The sequence below is a fragment of the Astatotilapia calliptera genome, chromosome 9, assembly GCF_964374335.1.
Source record: "Astatotilapia calliptera chromosome 9, fAstCal68.1, whole genome shotgun sequence".
Taxonomy (NCBI): domain Eukaryota; kingdom Metazoa; phylum Chordata; class Actinopteri; order Cichliformes; family Cichlidae; genus Astatotilapia; species Astatotilapia calliptera.
Window position 1 is genome coordinate 29,104,440 of NC_137430.1, and position 25,027 is coordinate 29,129,466.

General features: G+C 41.0%; 2 protein-coding genes and 1 long non-coding RNA gene across 4 annotated transcripts; 2 read left to right on the top strand and 1 right to left on the bottom strand.

The window, feature by feature from the left end:
- Window positions 1-678: 678 nt before the first annotated feature.
- Window positions 679-3,687, bottom strand: LOC145431141 (uncharacterized). The gene is made up of 2 exons (XR_013911482.1): window positions 1,196-3,687; window positions 679-1,115 (listed from the first exon to the last, which is right to left on the bottom strand). It is a non-coding gene; the product is annotated as an uncharacterized LOC145431141 (long non-coding RNA).
- Window positions 3,688-8,912: 5,225 nt separating this feature from the next.
- On the top strand, window positions 8,913-14,727 carry LOC145431137 (uncharacterized). 2 transcript variants are annotated; one of them, XM_080306599.1, is made up of 4 exons: window positions 8,913-9,034; window positions 11,787-11,892; window positions 12,843-13,271; window positions 13,597-14,727. In XM_080306599.1, exons 2-4 carry the CDS (start codon window positions 11,875-11,877, stop codon window positions 14,167-14,169), a joined length of 1,020 nt encoding a protein of 339 aa, XP_080162725.1. In that variant the 5' UTR covers window positions 8,913-9,034; window positions 11,787-11,874; the 3' UTR covers window positions 14,170-14,727. The 2 variants fall into 2 exon arrangements, with proteins under 2 accessions (XP_080162725.1, XP_080162726.1); XM_080306600.1 differs by having other exon boundaries at window positions 13,600-14,727.
- A 4,036-nt stretch (window positions 14,728-18,763) lies between these two features.
- On the top strand, window positions 18,764-24,593 carry LOC145431138 (uncharacterized). The gene is made up of 4 exons (XM_080306601.1): window positions 18,764-18,894; window positions 21,641-21,746; window positions 22,711-23,139; window positions 23,463-24,593. The coding sequence occupies exons 2-4, from the start codon at window positions 21,729-21,731 to the stop codon at window positions 24,033-24,035; spliced, it is 1,020 nt and encodes a 339-aa protein (XP_080162727.1). The 5' UTR covers window positions 18,764-18,894; window positions 21,641-21,728; the 3' UTR covers window positions 24,036-24,593.
- Window positions 24,594-25,027: the final 434 nt, after the last annotated feature.

The window sequence follows — 25,027 nt, forward strand, 5'->3', positions numbered from 1 at the left end:
TAAATCGTGTTTTTAAAAAGTAACTAAGTAACTAAGTAATTAATTACTTTTGAAAATAAGTAATCAGTAAAGTAACGGGATTACTTTTTGGGGGGAGTAATCAGTAATTAGTTACTGATTACTTTTTTCAAGTAACTTGACCAACACTGGACACAAGTGCCTACATAGGGGGTAAATTCAAAATAATACATGATGTGCATACATCCTTTCTTCACAGTCACCTTTGCAGTGCTACTCATTCATTTGATAAACTCTTTACCATAATGGATTATTTTGTAGTGAAGTTATTTTCCTACTGATTTTGCCTTCCCTCAGTCTTGGTTGTCTTTGAGAGCATAATGACAATGAAGTGTAAGGTGATTGGTATGTTTGTTAATTGCCATTTGGTCCCTTGTAAGTTATAAGTGACCTGTATAAACCTCATATTCTATCAGTTGATGGTGATGGTGTACTGCATCTGGTGCAGCCTCCTGTTGAGCCAGACCAACATGCAGTTGTGAGTAATACTCCACAGATTATATGAGTTTACAGTAGAACAGCAATGTTGTTTATTTCTTTACTACAGGAAAATAATGAAGAAACATTGACAGCTGTTACAGAGGAGGAAGCAACAGAGACACTTTATGAGGTTTACATCTTTTAATACTTTGTGTACAGGAAACACAGGCGACCAATAAAGCCAGTTGAACAAAAAATCTGTTTATTCTTCTTTCAACATGTTGAGGTGATGGGTCAAAAGAAATGATTGTGACATATGGTGTCTCTGACTGCGCTTCCATCTTGTATGTCCGTGGGAGGGTCAGGATGTTCATGGTTTGGATCACTGCTGATGTCTGGTTCAGAAGGACAGTGTTCTCCTCTAATTGTGGCAATGTTGTGAAGAATCACACATGCCACAATAATGTCACATGCCCTTTCTGGGGTGACCCTGAGTCTTTGCAGGCACTGGAACCGGGCCTTAAGCATTCCGATAGTCATTTCAATTCTGGCTCTTGTCCTGCAATTAGCCAGATTATATCGCTGCTGTGGGCCCGGTTCAGGGTCAGGGTAAGGGGTAAGCAAATAGGGTAAACATGGATACCCCCTATCACCAAGCAAGTAGCCAGTGAACTCTCCTAAGACAGAAGGATACACTTCAGTTCAAATGTCCCTGAAGCAATTGGTCTTTATATATTTTAAAGTATTCTCAACTCACCATGTCCAAATTTTGTGCTCAGTGTACATTCACGGAATATTTGTGAGTCATGGACAGAGCCTGGCCACTTGGCTTCCACATTTGTGATAATGTTGGCAGCATCACATATGATCTTCACAGTGCAGAGAACACAAATTAGCATCCATTACTATAATGAAATAATTTGTTAGTTTGAAATGCTACAGGGAACTATGTACCTGTACATTAATGCTGTGGAAAGACTTCCTGTTCACATAGTCTCCTTCATTTACTGAAGGAGCAATGACTGGAATGTGAGTGCCATCTGTACAGCCAATCACGCCTGGGAACCGTGAAAATAAATGTAAAATTTAAGTAGTAGTCCAAGTAGCACCACATCATGAATTAAGTTTTGTTCATCCTGATACCTGCAATTTTGTGGCATCCCTCTTTGATGAATCTTGTGGGTCTATGACCGGGGAACACCACAAACGAGTACAGGAGACGTTTCAGTGCAACTGTAACATTCCTGACTGCCCGACAGACGGTAGCCTTGGAAACGTGCTCAGCTTCACCAATATTATACAGAAAGCTCCCGTTTGCAAAAAACCGAAGTGCAATACAAATAATATGTACAGAACTGAGAGGATGTCCACGATGTGTCACATGCGTAATATATGGCCTGAGGATGTTATCCAAATAACTTATAGATTGTGCTGAGAAACGGTAACGTTCACACAGAAAATCATCAGGAAATGATAAAATGTCCAAACGCGCTCTGATCACTCTCTCCCAGCGGAGAGCTCTGCGGAGAATTTGGGCTTCACGATCTACTGGCTCTTCAAGGAAGGGACACGCCATGTCCGACACTTCCTACTGTCAGGTTTCCGACAAAGGGGCGGAGACAGTCAGGGTTAGTTGTAGTAAACCTGCTAGGGGGCAGGTTAGCTTCACGGCGTGTGTCGTCATAGTGACTCACTCAGGCTTCAGCTGAACTCGCTTTGTGAAACCGAAAACCCAGAGTTTTCGTTAACTCAGGGTATACTTACTCAGTTTTTCCACTAAACCGGCTTCCTGAAACAGGGCCCTGGTTTTGCTCGTCTGTAAATAATTGAAACTCAGTCAAATAGTTCATTGTTCTCCAGCAAAACGTTTTGGAAACTCATGTTTAACCTTTAAACTCTGACATGTTTTAGCACACAAGGCTTCATCGGGGAGTTCACTCATGATTGGACCATGAGAATAAAGGTTTTTAGTTCTTTCAAAGAGAGTCTTGGAGGTTTTTGATGTTTTGTTTTTTCTGAAATCACCTGAAAGAAAAACTATTTTTCTTGCTTTATGTAGTGTGGAAGTTTTTAATGTTTCTTTCATCTGTGATGTTCTTGAATGTGTTCACATGAAGATGGTACAAATAAACTGTCCTTTTAGCTTTAGCTCCTAATTTATTCATTATTTGTGGATGTAGCACAGCAGCAGTGTCTTGATTAACACATGGAGGGCTCGGGATCTGATGGTGTCATCTCCCTAATTTGCCCACTGCGTAAATCTCACTCTTTGCCAAGAAATTGAAATAAATCTTGTTTCCCTGCTGGATAGTGATCCACTGTAACTCTGCTCCTCCTTCCTATTTAGGATTTCTGTGACTGAAGTAAAATTCCCTCCATCCATCACTCATCCCATCTAACCCAAAGTAAAATAAAGTTTTGCTCATCTTAAAAAAGTAACATACAAACAATAACTATAATACAGAAAAGGGCCATTAGATTAATAAATAATGTAGGGTACAGGGACCATACAAATGCACTCTTTGTCAAAATGCAAGCTATCAAATTCCAAGACTTGGTGAAGCTTAAAACAGCGCAGATAATGTATAAAGTAAGAAATAAATTGCTTCCCAAAGAAATCTGTAAATTGTTCATAGAAAGAGAAGGTGGGTATAACTTAAGAGGGAAATGGAATTTAAGAATACAAAGTGCTAGAACAACTTTAAGAACTATGTCTATCTCAATTGCAGGAGTTAAATTATGGAACAGTCTAACAGAAGAAATAAAAGACAGTCAAAACATAAAACAGTTTAAAGTAAAATATAAAAACCTAATTTTAAATAAGTATAAGAATGAAGAAAACGGGGTTAACCCAGGACGGTAATGTAGCTGGTAATGGTGTTGCGGTTCTTTTTTGTTATTTTGTTTTGTTTTGGTTTGTTGTTTTTCCATAACTTGTGTATCTGCAAATATACACATTTTGTATTTTTCATATGAAAGAAACTATACTGTGGTGGGGCTTGCTAATTTCTTGTTTTGATTTATGTATGTTATGTTTTGTTTTACTTCATATGTTTCATATGTTGTTTGTTTAATTTAAGACAAAAAAAATTAAATGAATGAATGGTAAAACTTGAGGGGGTAGGGACAAATAAGTAAATACTTCAGCCTACTCCTTTTCAAACAAATAATGGAATGATATTTTGTAATGATTGTGAAGGCACATGTTTGAAATGTTTGAAATAAAAATGAACTGAACTGAACTGAACTAAAAAAGCATTACAATAATGGGCATTACCAATGCAAACTGAATAATACAGAAGATGAAAGAATAGACTTGGATCAGTTAATAAAGCTCATGATCTTGATTCATTGTGGCTGCTACACAGATACTTCTGGGTCACTTCTCTCAGTTAGGAACCTTCCTCACCAAAACTGACTGTTGGACCACACCCCTGGTTTCATGAGAAATTGTTTCAGCCATGATTTCTCTTCCTGTATTTCAGAGTAAAGACTGAAGTGACAAATGGAAACATGTTTAAAAAACGCAATGTGAGAGAGACGTTGAGGTCCTTGGAAGTTACCCTGGGTTTTTCTGTCACCCTGCTAGATGTTACACACCTTGTTATTGGACTGATTTCTACTGCTGGACTACTCCTGGGGAGAGTAACAATACTCTTACTAATTAGCTCCCTTTCACACCTTTGGGGATATTTATTTTTGTGCTTGCAGCGCTGTGAGCCAGAACAGCGAGAGAAAAATCTGCAACAGCGACGAGCCGAATGCTTAAGTGAATCCCAGCAGCTGCACATGTGCTACGCTGATTTAGAGGATATATTTGCTCTTCATAATTCATAACTTCATAATTACACCCTGTGTAATTATGAAGTTATTGAGCTGCACATACTTTACGACCTGCTTAAGTTCGAGGTCACAGCGTCTGTAGAGCAGCTGGAACATAATGAAGTCTACAAGGTTAAAGTTTTATCTTCACTTGTTGTTCTCTCTGCTGCTTGGTTTGATGGATCTGAGAGCTTTTGTTTTTATTACTGTTATTATAATTATCATTAATATTTTACTCTTTAAAAGCTTTAAAATAGTGTTTGTGTTTTGAAAAGTTGATTTAAGAATTGAACAGAAACATCTGTCATAAAAATCGCCCAAAGGCACAGAGACAAACTCAAAGGATGCAACCTGTAACTTTCTCTTCCTTCATGTCAGCACCATCATCGATTATTTATAGTAAATGCATATAGCAACAGTAACACTTTAGTTTGGATTTCATGATTTCTGTAACTGGAAAATATTTTGTTTAAAGACAGAAGTGACTGGGTAGTTGCAACATTAGAGTGAAATATTTAATAGTCTAACAACAGCTTAAATGCTGTGTTGAAGCTGTCGTTTCAGGAGGAGAGAAGCTGCAGAGAGGCGTGTAAGACTGCAACTCTGCTTCCTGGTCCCAGCTCTGGATAGTCATATTTTAGAGGGTTTAATAAATGTGTCCATATTTCTAGAAAGGAGAGCTGCTCCATCCAAAGTGGGATGGATGCCATCTCTCCTAACAAGACCAGGTTTCCTCCAGAAGGTTTGCCAATTATCTATGAAGCCCACATCGTTTCTTGGACACCACTCAGACAGCCAGCAACTTAAGGAGAACATGTGGCTAAGCATGTCACTCCTGGGGCCCGTTCTTCGTACCTCGCTTACTACATCCAAGATCAAATGACACATCCAAGATCAAATCATCGCGCTAACCGTGAGCTCGCTAATCCGGTTCCCCGAACACACTTGCTGTTGACGATTACTACAGCTGGACGCAGGAATGTGACATCACTGGGCGTCGTAAAAGGGGCTACGCATCGATAGTAGAAACATTGATCGGCAACCCGCTGATTGGTCGGCGAAAATGTCGAAGGGGCGTGCTCGGTATTTTCCGGCAGCAGAGCAAGAACTCTTGAGTGAGGGATTTCAGGAGTTTCAGAGTTTAATTAAAACGCAAGAGAACACTGCAAAGGCTGCAAAAGCAAGGAGAGAGGGCTGGCAGAAAGTTGCTGACAAATCAAACTCGTAGGTAATTTAATAATAATAATAATAATGGAGTGGGTTTATATAGCGCTTTCCAAGGCACCCAAAGCGCTTTACGATACCACTATTCATTCACTCCCACATTCACACACTGGTGGAGGCAGCTACGGTTGTAGCCAGGCTGCCATATCGCGCCATCGGCCCCTCTGGCCAACACCAGTAGGCGGTAGGGTAGATCTATCATATGACACTATATTGTCCAATATCATATGGCATTATATTATATTATAATATGTTATATTATATCCCCTTTCACATTAGAGCCACAACAGGACCCACAAGAACATGGGAACAAGTAAAAGTGGAATACAGGAGTATTCTACAGAATGGTAATATTTATCTCTTAGATTGCTTTGCGTCTCTTGGCAAGGTAATACTGGCCTGTAATACTCTGTTAGTTTGTTCATAACAGCAACCAAGAAAAGGGCAGAGGAAAAAAAGACAGGTGGTGGTCCTGCACCCCCTCGTCAACAAGTTGGTTAAGTAAATAATACCCTCACGGGAAAATCGATATCTCTCTATGAGCACACTGTCGCGCTGAGCTGAAGGATCCTGTCTATCCCGCAATATACGCTGAATTCTGAGGACTCTCCTTATCAATCTTGCACCTTCCGCAATGGGTGGCTCGCGTATACGGACAGGACATGGCTGCGACAGGCTTCCCAAATCCACCTTCGCTTTTATAGCCGTGGTCTCTCATCTTGATTACACGAAGTAACTTACAATTACTACTCTGAAATATGAATTACATCTGTAATAATCACATACATGTAATAGAATGTTAATAGTACATTTCCCTTTTTTAGGAAATGACCTGTATGTATCTGTGTGAAATCAATAAATGGATCAGGTGCTGCATTGTCTTTAGTTACATTGATAATATTTATTTATGGTGAAACAGTGGTGGAATATCGCTGTTGCTTTCGTATAAATGAAGCGGACATACCTGCGTGGCCGCGATCTAATCCTGTTTACATAAAGTGAACCTGCTCCCGAGCAGGTTTACGCTTACGGCTCTGTTGCTATGACAGCAAGTCCCGGATGAGCTTCGGGGAACCGACTGATCCAGGATCACGCGAAATCGTCAACAATCTAATCCGGCTAACCTACTTAGCGAGGTACGAAGAACGGGCCCCTGGTCTGTATCCCAATTCAGGGTCTGCAGCCTTAAAGGCCGCATTTTAAGGCCGATTACGTCACAGCAACGCGACGAAGGCTGTTCCAATTCAAAGGCTGCTCGAAATGCGGCCCTCAAATGTGTCCTTCAGTTCCCTGAATTTTAAAGACTTCGTGGCCCAACACATCCCAGATTGCATAGCGCGGCGGTCGATGTGGATAATTTTGCCGAAAAAAACGTTGGAAGCTGAGCGGCCAAAGAGTAAACGTTTAAAAGTAAGTACTGTTATGATGTCTCAACAGGACCTGGAAAAACTAGTCCATGCATTCATTTTTAGTAGGCTTGATTACTGTAACAGCATCTTTACAGGTCTACCTAAAAAATCAGTCAGACAACTGCAGCTCATTCAGAACTCTGCTGCTCGAGTCCTCACTAAGACCAAAAAAGTGGACCACACCAGTCCAGCTCTGAGGTCTTTACTCTGGCTGCCTGTCCGTCAGAGGATAGACTTTGAAGTTCTGATGCTGGTCTATAAAGCTCTGAATGGTTTAGGACCAAGATACTAGTGATGGTGATATAAAGCCTCGTGATGAACTGAAGCTTTCCATCCAACTGGTCGACTCATGGTTCGAAGCATTGTGATGATTCATTTGCTCTACTTCGCCATCAAGTGGACGATTCAAGTGAAACAAGCTCTGTGATTATAATGATGTGACGTGTAAACCGCTAAACTGAATAAATAAATTGTTTTCATGATTATTTATCCCGAATATTGTCTCAGTATGTCTGATACAAAAGAGAAAGTGGAACCTATCAGGACAGAGTTTTGGTATGATTGTGTAACTGTTAGAGCTGGGTATCGTCACTGATTTCTAGAATCGATTCGATCCGATCTGGGTAAATTTTTCCTCAGACAGTCAGAAATGTTATAATTCAGATCACGGATCAGTACATTTCCATATTTTTATATCTATAAAAAGAAAGATGAGATTTGCGAGACTTTATCAAAGGTGTAAGCATCACAGCAGATGCCTTTGTATCAAAGTAGCTGAGGCTAAAACAGAAAAACGATTTTATAAAAATATTCTGCAGTAGATCAAAAACGAAAGAAAACCATTAATCAACATATGAACATTACCTGATGCTGCTGAAGTGAAGCAGAGAAAAGTTACAGAGGTTTAGAGACACGGCTAAGCGTTTTGCATTTTGCATAATTTTAAAAAGTTTACATTTGTTCAGTAGCCTACTGAACAGCAGAAATCAGGTTTTCTTTTTGGAAGTAAGTAAAAGGGAAAAAAACAGCGACCGACAGCGCTGTAAACAACGGTAGACTTGTGCATAACAAGCAAGCGAATAATGCAGAAAACTGATTTTTAGACGGGAAACTGTTCTTGGAGTACAGAGAGAGACCACGAGCTGTGCATGAAGTGTGATTTTATCGTGGTGGAAGCAAAATAGCAAAAGTCAGAGGGAATTCATGGCTATGTTTATGTGAAGCGTAGTTTGGATCTTCGTTTGCTGCTGGTTCAGTCAATATTGTTTGGAGAGGTAAAAACCTAGAGCTTCAGAATCAGCGCAAAAAGGGCGTAAAACACAAGGCCCGCCGACAGATCAGAACCAGCGAGCTGTCGGATTTCGGCCCTAACCGTGTCCGTGCCGTCGGGTGAGAAAGGCCACATCTCACTGATTCTGATGTGTCGGCGGGTCCGCGCTTTGTGTTTACGTCTTTGTGCATAATAGCCTACGTGTATCTGCTGTCATTTACTGTTTTAGCTGTTTGGTGGTTGTTGAAATTTAGTGAAGTTTAACCTGAGATTCTGGCGTTTGGGGCAAAATAAATTTATATTAAAAATCGATTCAGGATTTTAATGAATCAATATCACGTTATCCAAGCTAGAATCGATTTTAATCAATAATCAAAACCCACCCCTAGTAACTGTGTAATCATGCTTATGTACATCTGGATAATGACACAAACTGTGTGGCGCTCCACTTTTTAATAAACTAAAAGACATTATAGGATCTGTAGTGTTGTTTATTTATATTATGGTACTTATCATTTGTGATATTTATTACTGTGTACATACTTTATTAGAAGAGAAAAAAAATCTCTTCCTTGCTGGTTCCATCGAAGAAGAAATGCTCAAGTAACTGTGTAGCACGTAGGTAATCCAATTCCACAACACAGCGTGATGAGGGAATCAGCTGTGTTTTGCTGCCCATTTTATTTCGAATCTGGCGCGAACCGGCGAGCCAGTTCCTGAATCAGTCACGTGGTACGGACTGCCCACGAGGCCTCGAACGTCACTGCATACGTAATCAAAGCGAGCCTCGATACGCGCTTCACAAAAATTCCCCCGAGATTACTCGACACGCTTCGAAGCTTCGACACATCACTACCTCTCACATCTAAAGGTAAGTGTCAAGGTAACTTTGAACTGTTCAGTCAATCTTGAGTTTATCGAAGTTTTCTGAAGGACGCTTTCTGTTGCTCTCTGTGAGAGAAGACCGTTAAAGGCGAGGCTCTCCAGAGTGTAGCAAAACAGGAAACCACAGCTGTGTGTGTGTAATGCTGGGCTTATGCTGGGCTTACACTGTGCGATTTTTGGCCCATTTTGAGCCGATTTTTGAGTCGTGCGACCGTTTTGGCGATCGGCCCGATTTTGGCCTTCATCGTGCGTCGTGCATCGCGTAGTATACGTGGGCTAATGCTGGGCAGACACTGCGATTTTTTTCAGTCGCGCGATTCAGCTCCTACTCAAACTGTACGTTGACTCGCAGGGGTTAGAAGTTCATAGGTCACGGTGCAGGGTCTCACACTATACGGCCCGATGCTCTGATGCGACCTGAGTGCTCACACTGTGCGTCCATAAAATGAAGGTTATAACGGAAATTCTGTCGCTCGCTCTCCCTCTCTGTCTTTCACTCACACAGACACACCACCACCATCAACTTTGCTAAATTGCTAATGAAAAACATTGATCAGGCAGCTGTGATTGAGCAGCAGTGTAGATCCAACTATTTTCACGGTTGTTGTGGTCGTGATAATTTTGTGAGGCCACATCGAAAAGGCTCGAATGAGCTTTCCAAAGTTCTACAAGTTGTGCTCCCATCGCTTGTGTCCAGATCACACATGTGCTGTGCCGTCTTTTTCGCTGACATTTGTGTTTGCGCGTGCGCAGTGTGACAAACTGCAGTGACACCCTGGTCAGTTCTTCTTTCATTGACTGAAGGGTACCAACAATTTTGTCCACGTCTACGGCGCTACTCCCTCGGACCGAGAAACCCCTCTCTCTCGGGTCTGGGTGACGGTATTGCTCTTGAGCTCATGTAGAGCACACTGTCCTTGCTAGAGACAGATGAAGGCGGATTCCTCTTCACTCAAGTCTTCCTCCGACAGCTGGCTTTACCAATTCACTGTTGCTGGCTGCAAAGGGTTACTACTCACTTGCAGGAGTGGCCGCAACCACTGGCAATAAGCTGCTCTTTATAGAGGACTCATGCTCAGGGAGACGTTTTCTGGTCCACCCTCTCTCCCAGAAGAGCCCCGGGAACGCTTGTGTCATCTTTGCATACCTCCACAATTACATATTGTTTAGTCTTTAAAAAAAAAATTGAGGTTTTCCGTGTACCACCAGAGAGAGACTAAGTACTACTAGTGGTATGTGTACCACAGTTTGAGAACCACTGTTCTAAACCATGCTGTGAAACTCCTGGGGACCACCCCTTAAGGGTGAGATTAAAAGTATATGTGTATGACTGAGGGGCTGCCCCTCAGATCTGCTCTGGGAGAAACATAAGAATGTAGAAGAGGTGAAGGGAGTGTGTTTTTAAAAAAACAAAACAAACAAATACGTTCGATAAAGTGCTTTCGGTTCGGTATGCATATGTATCGAACAATACAAAATCTTTTATTTGTTTTATCAACTTTTCTTCCAACGATGCTGTCTGTGTTGAGCGCTCAGTAGATCTGTGTTCGACTACCCCGCCTAGGCTGCACTGTCGAGTGCAGATCCACTGAGCGCAGCGCAAGCTAGCAAGACAGAAGCCAAGCTCGTTGCAATATGGCAACTGCCTCAACGCTACCCGAAATTGAAGCTCCCCCACCTTCATTCAGATCTGGCGTTTGAAACTATCGTGATGTTCATGTGAAGCATGACCCTGATGGTAAGCGCGTCATGGACAAAAGTAAAACAGTATGTCCGATGTGCCACGCAATGCTCAATTGGTGGGAACTAGTGCGTTATCGCCGTTAGCTCGTTAACATGTTGATGCCGTCCAGCCCCACGCACACGATCCATGGTAACTCGTTAAGGGAGATTTGCAGCGTTATGGCGTTAACGTCATTTTAACGAGTTTAACGCTGACAGCACTAGTGGGAACACAATGAATATGACTACACATTTATGCCGACATCATCCTAGTGCAAAGACAAGTGGAAGCAGACAAAAACAACAAGCACGCATGCCACAAACGTTACCAGAGTCATTTAGGCAGCCGTTAGCACATGATTCTCCTTATGGGGACCTGATATGTTTAATATGCTGCTGAGAGTATAGCCCAGAAGAAGCGTATAGAATAGCTTTTATTTTGGAAAGAGCCATTTCTCTGTAATAAACTCTCTTTTCCAAAGATGAGTGATTCCTCAATCAGATTTATTTATTTATTTATTTTTGTTGTTTCATCAACATTAAATTTAAAAACTGTACTTTTGAGTTAAAATATATATTTATAATGTTAATAAATGACAAATTAAAAAGGCATGAACTTTTTATTTTTGTATCGAAAAAATATCGAACCGTGACACCAAAGTATCGAACAGAACTGAACTGTGAATTTTGTGTATCGTTGCACCCCTAGTTGGAGGTAAAAGTGCTATAATGAAAAACATTTCAAGAAAATGTAAAATAAATGTATTCCAGGATAAAACACAGCTGTCTTTGTCTTAACGCTGCAAATCGGTGTGTCGGCCCACTGGGCATTTGATTCTAATAACAGGCCTCAGTCTCTCCTGCTACTGGTCTGCATACTGCTAAATTTGGTATCGGTGCTCAAACCTTTTGTGTCTGTTTGCCCACCTCGGGAAGCAAAAATTTGTTGAACATATGAGACACTTTGACTCTTCAGTGCAGTGTGGAGCCTAACAAAGATCTGTTTTGTGTCCCAGCTGATCAGCAGGAGGAGAAGAGTCTGACGGAGCAGCAGAGGAACATTTTCAGCTACTTGGACTCAGCTCAGCCACTACAGAGGAAACAATGAGCTCAACACAGAAGGTGACAGACAGAGCAGGGCGATATGACCAAAAATATTTATCACGATATACATTTGAAAATTTGCGATAACAATATAGCTGACGATATAATTGACACTAGACAAAATACTTTACAACTCCACGACTTTATCAGTGCAAAAAAACCCCATCAATGTATTTTCACTTAAACAAGCAGCTGTTTTTTATGTGCATTAAAGTTATATAAAAATTTAACAGTGAAAATACAAATGCCTTGGAGCAAATGTCGGCCAATTTCCTCTGGAAAATCCTTTTGGTTAAACTCTCAGCAAGCAATTTGCATTTGCACTGTTAAATTTTTATATAACTTTAATGCACATAAAAAACAGCTGTTTGTTTAAGTGAAAATATATTGATGGGTTTTTTTGCACTAATAAAGTTGTGGAGTTGTAAAGTATTTTGTCTCGCGTCAATTACATCGTCAGTTATATTGTTATCACAAATTTTCAAATGTATATCGTGATAAATATTTTTGGTCATATCGCCCTGCTCTACTTTCATGTGTTACTGTTTAGGCTTAAATAGGTTTGATGTTTGGTGCCTTTTTCTTAATGTAAAAAAACCCCAGTATTGTTCAATCATTTTGTCAGCAGCTAATAAGACAAACATAGGATTTATTATCACTGAATGGTTATGTATAAATCTAGAAAAAGTGTGTGTGTGTGTGTGTGTGTGTGTGTGTGTGTGTGTGTGTGCGATCACGAGGGATGGGCATGATTTTAGTGTTTGAACAGTCATGAATTATTTTTAACAGCAAGTTGGATGTAATGTGTTAGAACTACCAGCAGGTGGGGATAAGAGACCTTTAAGGTGTTTGGTGCCACACTCCACCTTCAGGTTTAAAACTAGTGTTAATGGAGGGAGTTTGAAGGTTGAGTTTGTTCCACGACTGCATTTCACTCACTGCCTCTGTTTGTATCTCTGTCACTGCAGGACCAACATGGAGCGAGAAGTCAGCGCTCTCAGGAGGCCGACAAACCTCACAGAAGAAAGGGAGAGAAAAAACACACCTGTGACGAGTGTGGGAAGGATTTTACTTTGAAGGCTAATCTAAAACAGCATCAGGTCATCCACACTGGAGAGAGACCGTTCAGCTGTGACTTGTGTGGAAAGTCTTTTTCCTGGAAGGATTCCCTAAAACAACACCATCTCATCCACAGTGGAGTTAAAGCGTACAGCTGTGATCAGTGTGGCAGAGCTTTTACTCACAGTAGCAGCTTACAGAAGCATCTAGTTACCCACTCTGGAATTAAGGCATACAGCTGTGACATCTGTGGGAAAACTTTCAGCCAGGGAGGGCACCGAAATACACACCAACAGATCCACACCAGAAAGAGACTCTACAAGTGCAGTTACTGTGAGGTATGTATTTATATTGTTATCTTGTCATTTTAGCCTGACTGTTTGGAACAACTCTGCTCATTAAACTGTGTTAGCATGTTAGCAATTCTACTGCATGGAAAAGCAGCTCTGAGTGATTATTCAGATTTTCACGTCAGTTATGATTTTAGTATTACTGTAGTATTATGGTGGTAGTATTGTAGTTATTGCAGCCCAGTAAACTGAGTGTGTTAACTGAAACAGTCAAATGTAATTGGACGTCTGCAGAGATGCTCTTTATTTCAGGCGACGTTCAGGATAAAAATGTTGAAGGACTGACGTACACTGTCTTTGTGTCTTTGTTTAGAAGCAGAGCGACACAGATGGATCCAGTTCTCAACCCTGTCATCACCGTGGTGGTGGGAAAGACTTTCGTTGTGACCTCTGTGGAAAAACTTTCAGCCATGAAAGGAGCTTAAAAAGACATCAACGTAGACACACTGGAGACAAACTGAAATACTGCAAAGAATGTGGGAGAAGCTTCACCACATCGCATCACTTAAAACAACATGAACTGATTCACAGTGGGGTTAAAAAGCACCTCTGTGATCAGTGTGGGTCATCCTTCATCACTGCAGGTCAACTTAAAAAACACAAACGAGTCCACACAGGAGAGAAACCATACAAGTGCAGACACTGTGACAAAAGCTTCTCACAATCAGGTCATCGTAACAAGCATGAACGTACACACATGGAAGGAAACTACAGCTGTGACCAGTGTGACAAGAGCTTCAGGAATCTCAGTTCATACTCCGAACACAAACGATCCCACGTTACTAATAAACTGTTTCACTGTTACCAATGTGCCCAAACATTCACCTCATTGTCTGCTCTGTGCAAACATCAGCGTGATCACTCAGGGCTGAAATCACTCCCATAACTGGATCACAGTGAATCTGAAGAGACAGAAAGATCCTCTGGTTTCAGTGTCAGACTCAAAAAGCTTGAGATCAGGCTCCACAGAGTTCAGATAGAATCATTTAAACTTGTGTTGAACTGAACTGGTTGCTGGGCTGAACTTCTACATAATACAGATTTACATGGGATCTTATTTTCTGTCGTTTTACTGAGTCAGTTTTGTCCTTTTTTCTCTGTCCTGGTTTTGCTCGTCTGTAAATAATTGAAACTCAGTCAAATAGTTCATTGTTCTCCAGCAAAACGTTTTGGAAACTCATGTTTAACCTTTAAACTCTGACATGTTTTAGCACACAAGGCTTCATCGGGGAGTTCACTCATGATTGGACCATGAGAATAAAGGTTTTTAGTTCTTTCAAAGAGAGTCTTGGAGGTGTTTGATGTTTCTGTTTTTTCTACAGAAAGGAAGAAACTATTTTTCTAGCTTTGTGTAGTGTGGAAGTTTTTAATGTTTCTTTCATCTGTGATGTTCTTGAATGTGTTGACATGAAGATGGTACAAATAAACTGTCCTTTTAGCTTTAGCTCCTAATTTATTCATTATTTATGGATGTAGCACAGCAGCAGTGTCTTGATTAACACATAGAGGGCTCGGGATCTGATGGTAAATAATGTTTTGTGTCCTTGTACACATCATACAGCTCAGCTGTTCCACAGATGTCAGGTTTACACAGTGGGATGGTTTGTAAGAACGCAGCTCTCCTGTGGATAAATCCTTACTCTTAGCCTCAGGACCTCACACAGTCCCAGCAGGTTCGGTCAGAAGATTTATCCCTTATACCAAAACGTCACTGGTTGAACTGGCTGCATGCATCTCTGAATGTAAATTGGTGCACTATTAATAGATCACTCTTGAACGGTATCGTCACCCTAATTTGCCCACTTAGTAAATCTCACTCATGGCCAAGAAATTGAAATAAATCTTGTTTCCCTGCTGGATAGTGATCCACTGTAACTCTGCTCCTCCTTCCTGTTTAGGATTTCTGTGGCTGAAGTAAAATTCCCTCCATCCATCACTTATCCCAGCTAACCCAAAGTAAAATAAAGTTTTGCTCATCTTAACAAAGCATTACAATAATGGGCATTACCAATGCAAACTGAATAATACAGAAGATGAAAGAAGAGACTTTAATCAGTTAATAAAGCTCATGATCTTGATTCATTGTGGCTGCTACACAGATACTTCTGGGTCACTTCTCTCAGTTAGGAACCTTCCTCACCAAACTGACTGTTGGACCACACCCCTGGTTTCATGAGAAATTGTTTCAGCCATGATTTCTCTTCCTGTATTTCAGAGTAAAGACTGAAGTGACAAATGGAAACATGTTTAAAAAACGCAATGTGGGAGAGACGTTGAGGTCCTTGGAAGTTACCCTGGGTTTTTCTGTCACCCTGCTAGATGTTACACACCTTGTCATTGGACTGATTTCTAAATTAAATGCGACGTAATATTTGCTCTTGGTTTGTTTCTCCTGTACAGAACCTTGCAGTACAACAGAAACCTAAAAACATTATTTGTAGTTGTTATTCTTAGTTGTTCTGCTGCCTAAATACCACAGGGTGTAATTATGAAGTTATTGAGCTGCACATACTTTACGACCTGCTTAAGTTCGAGGTCACAGCGTCTGCAGAGCAGCTGGAACATAATGAAGTCTACAAGGTTAAAGTTTTATCTTCACTTGTTGTTCTCTCTGCTGCTTGGTTTGATGGATCTGAGAGCTTTTGTTTTTATTACTGTTATTATAATTATCATTAATATTTTACTCTTTAAAAGCTTTAAAATAGTGTTTGTGTTTTGAAAAGTTGATTTAAGAATTGAACAGAAACATCTGTCATAAAAATCGCCCAAAGGCACAGAGACAAACTCAAAGGATGCAACCTGTAACTTTCTCTTCCTTCATGTCAGCACCATCATCGATTATTTATAGTAAATGCATATAGCAACAGTAACACTTTAGTTTGGATTTCATGATTTCTGTAACTGGAAAATATTATTTTGTTTAAAGACAGAAGTGAGTGCGTAGTTGCAACATTAAAGTGAAATATTTAATAGTCTAATAACAGATTATGTGTTGAAGCTGTCGTTTCAGGAGGAGAGAAGCTGCAGAGAGGCGTGTAAGACTGCAACTCTGCTTCCTGGTCCCAGCTCTGGATAGTCATATTTTAGGGGGTTTAATAAATGTGTCCATATTTCTAGAAATGAGAGCTGCTCCATCCAAAGTGGGATGGATGCCGTCTCTCCTAACAAGACCAGGTTTCCTCCAGAAGGTTTGCCAATTATCTATGAAGCCCACATCGTTTCTTGGACACCACTCAGACAGCCAGCAACTTAAGGAGAACATGTGGCTAAACATGTCACTCCTGGGCTGTATCCCAAAGGCTGCTCGAAATGCGGCCCTCAAATGTTTCCTTCATTTCCCTGAATTTTAAAGATGTGTCGGTGTAGACTTCGTGGCCCAACATATCCCAGATTGCATAGCGCGGCGGTGGATGTGGATAATTTTGCCGAAAAAAACGGTGGAAGCGGAGCAGCCAAAGAGTAAACGTTTAAAATTAAGTACTGTTATGATGTCTCAACAGGACCTGGAAAAACTAGTCCATGCATTCATTTTTAGTAGGCTTGATTACTGTAACAGCATCTTTACAGGTCTACCTAAAAAATCAGTCAGACAACTGCAGCTCATTCAGAACTCTGCTGCTCGAGTCCTCACTAAGACCAAAAAAGTGGACCACATCAGTCCAGCTCTGAGGTCTTTACTCTGGCTGCCTGTCCGTCAGAGGATAGACTTTGAAGTTCTGATGCTGGTCTATAAAGCTCTGAATGGTTTAGGACAAAAATACTAGTGATGGTGATATAAAGCCTCGTGATGAACTGAAGCTTTCATCCAACTGGTCGACTCATGGTTCGAAGCATTGTGATGATTCATTTGCTGTACTTCGCCATCAAGTGGACGATTCAAGTGAAACAAGCTCTGTGATTATAATGATGTGACGTGTAAACCGCTAAACTGAATAAATAAATTGTTTTCATGATTATTTATCCCGAATATTGTCTCAGTATGTCTGATACAAAAGAGAAAGTGGAACCTATCAGGACAGAGTTTTGGTATGATTGTGTAACTGTTAGAGCTGGGTATCGTCACTGATTTCTAGAATCGATTCGATCCGATCTGGGTAAATTTTTCCTCAGACAGTCAGAAATGTTATAATTCAGATCACGGATCAGTACATTTCCATAATTTTATATCTATAAAAAGAAAGATGAGATTTGCGAGACTTTATCAAAGGTGTAAGCATCACAGCAGATGCCTTTGTATCAAAGTAGCTGAGGCTAAAACAGAAAAACGATTTTATAAAAATATTCTGCAGTAGATCAAAAACGAAAGAAAACCATTAATCAACATATGAACATTACCTGATGCTGCTGAAGTGAAGCAGAGAAAAGTTACAGAGGTTTAGAGACACGGCTAAGCGTTTTGCATTTTGCATAATTTTAAAAAGTTTACATTTGTTCAGTAGCCTACTGAACAGCAGAAATTAGGTTTTCTTTTCGGAAGTAAGTAAAAGGGAAAAAAACAGCGACCGACAGCGCTGTAAACAACGGTAGACTTGTGCATAACAAGCAAGTGAATAATGCAGAAAACAGATTTTTAGACGGGAAACTGTTCTTGGAGTACAGAGAGAGACCACGAGCTGTGCATGAAGTGTGATTTTATCGTGGTGGAAGCAAAATAGCAAAAGTCAGAGGGAATTCATGGCTATGTTTATGTGAAGCGTAGTTTGGATCTTCTTTTGCTGCTGGTTCAGTCAATATTGTTTGGAGAGGTAAAACCTACAGCTTCAGAATCAGCGCAAAAAGGGCGTAAAACACAAGGCCCGCCGACAGATCAGAACCAGCGAGCTGTCGGATTTCGGCCCTAACCGTGTCCGTGCCGTCGGGTGAGAAAGGCCACATCTCACTGATTCTGATGTGTCGGCGGGTCCGCGCTTTGTGTTTACGTCTTTGTGCATAATAGCCTACGTGTATCTGCTGTCATTTACTGTTTTAGCTGTTTGGTGGTTGTTGAAATTTAGTGAGGTTTAACCTGAGATTCTGGCGTTTGGGGCAAAATAAATTTATATTAAAAATCGATTCAGGATTTTAATGAATCAATATCACGTTATCCAAGCTAGAATCGATTTTAATCGATAATCAAAACCCACCCCTAGTAACTGTGTAATCATGCTTATGTACATCTGGATAATGACACAAACTGTGTGGCGCTCCACTTTTTAATAAACTAAAAGACATTATAGGATCTGTAGTGTTGTTTATTTATATTATGGTACTTATCAGTTGTGATATTTATTACTGTGTGCATACTTTATTAGAAGAGAAAAAAAATCTCTTCCTTGCTGGTTCCATCGAAGAAGAAATGCTCAAGTAACTGTGTAGCACGTAGGTAATCCAATTCCACAACACAGCGTGATGAGGGAATCAGCTGTGTTTTGCTGCCCATTTTATTTCGAATCTGGCGCGAACCGGCGAGCCAGTTCCTGAATCAGTCACGTGGTACGGACTGCCCACGAGGCCTCGAACGTCACTGCATACGTAATCAAAGCGAGCCTCGATACGCGCTTCATAAAAATTCCCCCGAGATTACTCGACACGCTTCGAAGCTTCGACACATCACTACCTCTCACATCTAAAGGTAAGTGTCAAGGTAACTTTGAACTGTTCAGTCAATCTTGAGTTTATCGAAGTTTTCTGAAGGACGCTTTCTGTTGCTCTCTGTGAGAGAAGACCGTTAAAGGCGAGGCTCTCCAGAGTGTAGCAAAACAGGAAACCACAGCTGTGTGTGTGTAATGCTGGGCTTATGCTGGGCTTACACTGTGCGATTTTTGGCCCATTTTGAGCCGATTTTTGAGTCGTGCGACCGTTTTGGCGATCGGCCCGATTTTGGCCTTCGTCGTGCATCGCGTAGTATACGTGGGCTAATGCTGGGCAGACACTGCGATTTTTTTCAGTCGCGCGATTCAGCTCCTACTCAAACTGTACGTTGACTCGCAGGGGTTAGAAGTTCATAGGTCACGGTGCAGGGTCTCACACTATACGGCCCGATGCTCTGATGCGACCTGAGTGCTCACACTGTGCGTCCATAAAATGAAGGTTATAACGGAAATTCTGTCGCTCGCTCTCCCTCTCTGTCTTTCACTCACACAGACACACCACCACCATCAACTTTGCTAAATTGCTAATGAAAAACATTGATCAGGCAGCTGTGATTGAGCAGCAGTGTAGATCCAACTATTTTCACGGTTGTTGTGGTCGTGATAATTTTGTGAGGCCACATCGAAAAGGCTCGAATGAGCTTTCCAAAGTTCTACAAGTTGTGCTCCCATCGCTTGTGTCCAGATCACACACATGTGCTGTGCTGTGCCGTCTTTTTCGCTGACATTTGTGTTTGCGCGTGCGCAGTGTGACAAACTGCAGTGACACCCTGGTCAGTTCTTCTTTCATTGACTGAAGGGTACCAACAATTTTGTCCACGTCTACGGCGCTACTCCCTCGGACCGAGAAACCCCTCTCTCTCGGGTCTGGGTGACGGTATTGCTCTTGAGCTCATGTAGAGCACACTGTCCTTGCTAGAGACAGATGAAGGCGGATTCCTCTTCACTCAAGTCTTCCTCCGACAGCTGGCTTTACCAATTCACTGTTGCTGGCTGCAAAGGGTTACTACTCACTTGCAGGAGTGGCCGCAACCACTGGCAATAAGCTGCTCTTTATAGAGGACTCATGCTCGGGGAGACGTTTTCTGGTCCACCCTCTCTCCCAGAAGAGCCCCGGGAACGCTTGTGTCATCTTTGCATACCTCCACAATTACATATTGTTTAGTCTTTAAAAAAGAAATTGAGATTTTCCGTGTACCACCAGAGAGAGACTAAGTACTACTAGTGGTATGTGTACCACAGTTTGAGAACCACTGTTCTAAACCATGCTGTGAAACTCCTGGGGACCACCCCTTAAGGGTGAGATTAAAAGTATATGTGTATGACTGAGGGGCTGCCCCTCAGATCTGCTCTGGGAGAAACATAAGAATGTAGAAGAGGTGAAGGGAGTGTGTTTTTAAAAAAACAAAACAAACAAATACGTTCGATAAAGTGCTTTCGGTTCGGTATGCATATGTATCGAACAATACAAAATCTTTTATTTGTTTTATCAACTTTTCTTCCAACGATGCTGTCTGTGTTGAGCGCTCAGTAGATCTGTGTTCGACTACCCCGCCTAGGCTGCACTGTCGAGTGCAGATCCACTGAGCGCAGCGCAAGCTAGCAAGACAGAAGCCAAGCTCGTTGCAATATGGCAACTGCCTCAACGCTACCCGAAATTGAACCTCCCCCACCTTCATTCAGATCTGGCGTTTGAAACTATCGTGATGTTCATGTGAAGCATGACCCTGATGGTAAGCGCGTCATGGACAAAAGTAAAACAGTATGTCCGATGTGCCACGCAATGCTCAATTGGTTGGAACTAGTGCGTTATCGCCGTTAGCTCGTTAACATGTTGATGCCGTCCAGCCCCACGCACACGATCCATGGTAACTCGTTAAGGGAGATTTGCAGCGTTATGGCGTTAACGTCATTTTAACGAGTTTAACGCTGACAGCACTAGTGGGAACACAATGAATATGACTACACATTTATGCCGACATCATCCTAGTGCAAAGACAAGTGGAAGCAGACAAAAACAACAAGCACGCATGCCACAAACGTTACCAGAGTCATTTAGGCAGCCGTTAGCACATGATTCTCCTTATGGGGACCTGATATGTTTAATATGCTGCTGAGAGTATAGCCCAGAAGAAGCGTATAGAATAGCTTTTATTTTGGAAAGAGCCATTTCTCTGTAATAAACTCTCTTTTCCAAAGATGAGTGATTCCTCAATCAGATTTATTTATTTATTTATTTTTGTTGTTTCATCAACATTAAATTTAAAAACTGTACTTTTGAGTTAAAATATATATTTATAATGTTAATAAATGACTAATTAAAAAGGCATGAACTTTTTTTTTGTATCGAAAAAATATCGAACCGTGACACCAAAGTATCGAACTGAACTGTGAATTTTGTGTATCGTTGCACCCCTAGTTGGAGGTAAAAGTGCTATAATGAAAAACATTTCAAGAAAATGTAAAATAAATGTATTCCAGGATAAAACACAGCTGTCTTTGTCTTAACGCTGCAAATCGGTGTGTCGGCCCACTGGGCATTTGATTCTAATAACAGGCCTCAGTCTCTCCTGCTACTGGTCTGCCATACTGCTAAATTTGGTATCGGTGCTCAAACCTTTTGTGTCTGTTTGCACACCTCGGGAAGCAAAAATTTGTTGAACATATGAGACACTTTGACTCTTCAGTGCAGTGTGGAGCCTAACAAAGATCTGTTTTGTGTCCCAGCTGATCAGCAGGAGGAGAAGAGTCTGACGGAGCAGCAGAGGAACATTTTCAGCTACTTGGACTCAGCTCAGCCACTACAGAGGAAACAATGAGCTCAACACAGAAGGTGACAGACAGAGCAGGGCGATATGACCAAAAATATTTATCACGATATACATTTGAAAATTTGCGATAACAATATAGCTGACGATATAATTGACACTAGACAAAATACTTTACAACTCCACGACTTTATCAGTGCAAAAAAACCCCATCAATGTATTTTCACTTAAACAAGCAGCTGTTTTTTATGTGCATTAAAGTTATATAAAAATTTAACAGTGAAAATACAAATGCCTTGGAGCAAATGTCGGCCAATTTCCTCTGGAAAATCCTTTTGGTTAAACTCTCAGCAAGCAATTTGCATTTGCACTGTTAAATTTTTATATAACTTTAATGCACATAAAAAACAGCTGCTTGTTTAAGTGAAAATATATTGATGGGTTTTTTTGCACTAATAAAGTTGTGGAGTTGTAAAGTATTTTGTCTCGCGTCAATTACATCGTCAGTTATATTGTTATCACAAATTTTCAAATGTATATCGTGATAAATATTTTTGGTCATATCGCCCTGCTCTACTTTCATGTGTTACTGTTTAGGCTTAAATAGGTTTGATGTTTGGTGCCTTTTTCTTAATGTAAAAAAAACCCAGTATTGTTCAATCATTTTGTCAGCAGCTAATAAGACAAACATAGGATTTATTATCACTGAATGGTTATGTATAAATCTAGAAAAAGTAAGTGTGTGTGTGTGTGTGTGTGTGTGTGTGTGTGTGTGTGTGTGTGTGTGTGTGCGATCACGAGGGATGGGCATGATTTTAGTGTTTGAACAGTCATGAATTATTTTTAACAGCAGGTTGGATGTAATGTGTTAGAACTACCAGCAGGTGGGGATAAGAGACCTTTAAGGTGTTTGGTGCCACACTCCACCTTCAGGTTTAAAACTAGTGTTAATGGAGGGAGTTTGAAGGTTGAGTTTGTTCCACGACTGCATTTCACTCACTGCCTCTGTTTGTATCTCTGTCACTGCAGGACCAACATGGAGCGAGAAGTCAGCGCTCTCAGGAGGCCGACAAACCTCACAGAAGAAAGGGAAAGAAAAAACACACCTGTGACGAGTGTGGGAAGGATTTTACTTTGAAGGCTAATCTAAAACAGCATCAGGTCATCCACACTGGAGAGAGACCGTTCAGCTGTGACTTGTGTGGAAAGTCTTTTTCCTGGAAGGATTCCCTAAAACAACACCATCTCATCCACAGTGGAGTTAAAGCGTACAGCTGTGATCAGTGTGGCAGAGCTTTTACTCACAGTAGCAGCTTACAGAAGCATCTAGTTACCCACTCTGGAATTAAGGCATACAGCTGTGACATCTGTGGGAAAACTTTCAGCCAGGGAGGGCACCGAAATACACACCAACAGATCCACACCAGAAAGAGACTCTACAAGTGCAGTTACTGTGAGGTATGTATTTATATTGTTATCTTGTCATTAGCCTGACTGTTTGGAACAACTCTGCTCATTAAACTGTGTTAGCATGTTAGCAATTCTACTGCATGGAAAAGCAGCTCTGAGTGATTATTCAGATTTTCACGTCAGTTATGATTTTAGTATTACTGTAGTATTATGGTGGTAGTATTGTAGTTATTGCAGCCCAGTAAACTGAGTGTGTTAACTGAAACAGTCAAATGTAATTGGACGTCTGCAGAGATGCTCTTTATTTCAGGCGACGTTCAGGATAAAAATGTTGAAGGACTGACTTACACTGTCTTTGTGTCTTTGTTTAGAAGCAGAGCGACACAGATGGATCCAGTTCTCAACCCTGTCATCACCGTGGTGGTGGGAAAGACTTTCGTTGTGACCTCTGTGGAAAAACTTTCAGCCATGAAAGGAGCTTAAAAAGACATCAACGTAGACACACTGGAGACAAACTGAAATACTGCAAAGAATGTGGGAGAAGCTTCACCACATCGCATCACTTAAAACAACATGAACTGATTCACAGTGGGGTTAAAAAGCACCTCTGTGATCAGTGTGGGTCATCCTTCATCACTGCAGGTCAACTTAAAAAACACAAACGAGTCCACACAGGAGAGAAACCATACAAGTGCAGACACTGTGACAAAAGCTTCTCACAATCAGGTCATCGTAACAAGCATGAACGTACACACATGGAAGGAAACTACAGCTGTGACCAGTGTGACAAGAGCTTCAGGAATCTCAGTTCATACTCCGAACACAAACGATCCCACGTTATTAATAAACTGTTTCACTGTTACCAATGTGCCCAAACATTCACCTCATTGTCTGCTCTGTGCAAACATCAGCGTGATCACTCAGGGCTGAAATCACTCCCATAACTGGATCACAGTGAATCTGAAGAGACAGAAAGATCCTCTGGTTTCAGTGTCAGACTCAAAAAGCTTGAGATCAGGCTCCACAGAGTTCAGATAGAATCATTTAAACTTGTGTTGAACTGAACTGGTTGCTGGGCTGAACTTCTACATAATACAGATTTACATGGGATCTTATTTTCTGTCGTTTTACTGAGTCAGTTTTGTCCTTTTTTCTCTGTCCTGGTTTTGCTCGTCTGTAAATAATTGAAACTCAGTCAAATAGTTCATTGTTCTCCAGCAAAACGTTTTGGAAACTCATGTTTAACCTTTAAACTCTGACATGTTTTAGCACACAAGGCTTCATCGGGGAGTTCACTCATGATTGGACCATGAGAATAAAGGTTTTTAGTTCTTTCAAAGAGAGTCTTGGAGGTGTTTGATGTTTCTGTTTTTTCTACAGAAAGGAAGAAACTATTTTTCTAGCTTTGTGTAGTGTGGAAGTTTTTAATGTTTCTTTCATCTGTGATGTTCTTGAATGTGTTGACATGAAGATGGTACAAATAAACTGTCCTTTTAGCTTTAGCTCCTAATTTATTCATTATTTATGGATGTAGCACAGCAGCAGTGTCTTGATTAACACATGGAGGGCTCGGGATCTGATGGTAAATAATGTTTTGTGTCCTTGTACACATCATACAGCTCAGCTGTTCCACAGATGTCAGGTTTACACAGTGGGATGGTTTGTAAGAACGCAGCTCTCCTGTGGATAAATCCTTACTCTTAGCCTCAGGACCTCACACAGTCCCAGCAGGTTCGGTCAGAAGATTTATCCCTTATACCAAAACGTCACTGGTTGAACTGGCTGCATGCATCTCTGAATGTAAATTGGTGCACTATTAATAGATCACTCTTGAACGGTATCGTCACCCTAATTTGCCCACTTAGTAAATCTCACTCATGGCCAAGAAATTGAAATAAATCTTGTTTCCCTGCTGGATAGTGATCCACTGTAACTC

What these genes read in the sequence shown, in the direction of transcription:
- LOC145431138 (XM_080306601.1), top strand. An exon ending in ACAAGTGCAGTTACTGTGAG is followed by an intron (nt 23,140 to 23,462) that starts GTATGTATTTAT and finishes GTCTTTGTTTAG; the next exon opens with AAGCAGAGCGACACAGATGG.
- LOC145431137 (XM_080306599.1), top strand. An exon ending in ACAAGTGCAGTTACTGTGAG is followed by an intron (nt 13,272 to 13,596) that starts GTATGTATTTAT and finishes GTCTTTGTTTAG; the next exon opens with AAGCAGAGCGACACAGATGG.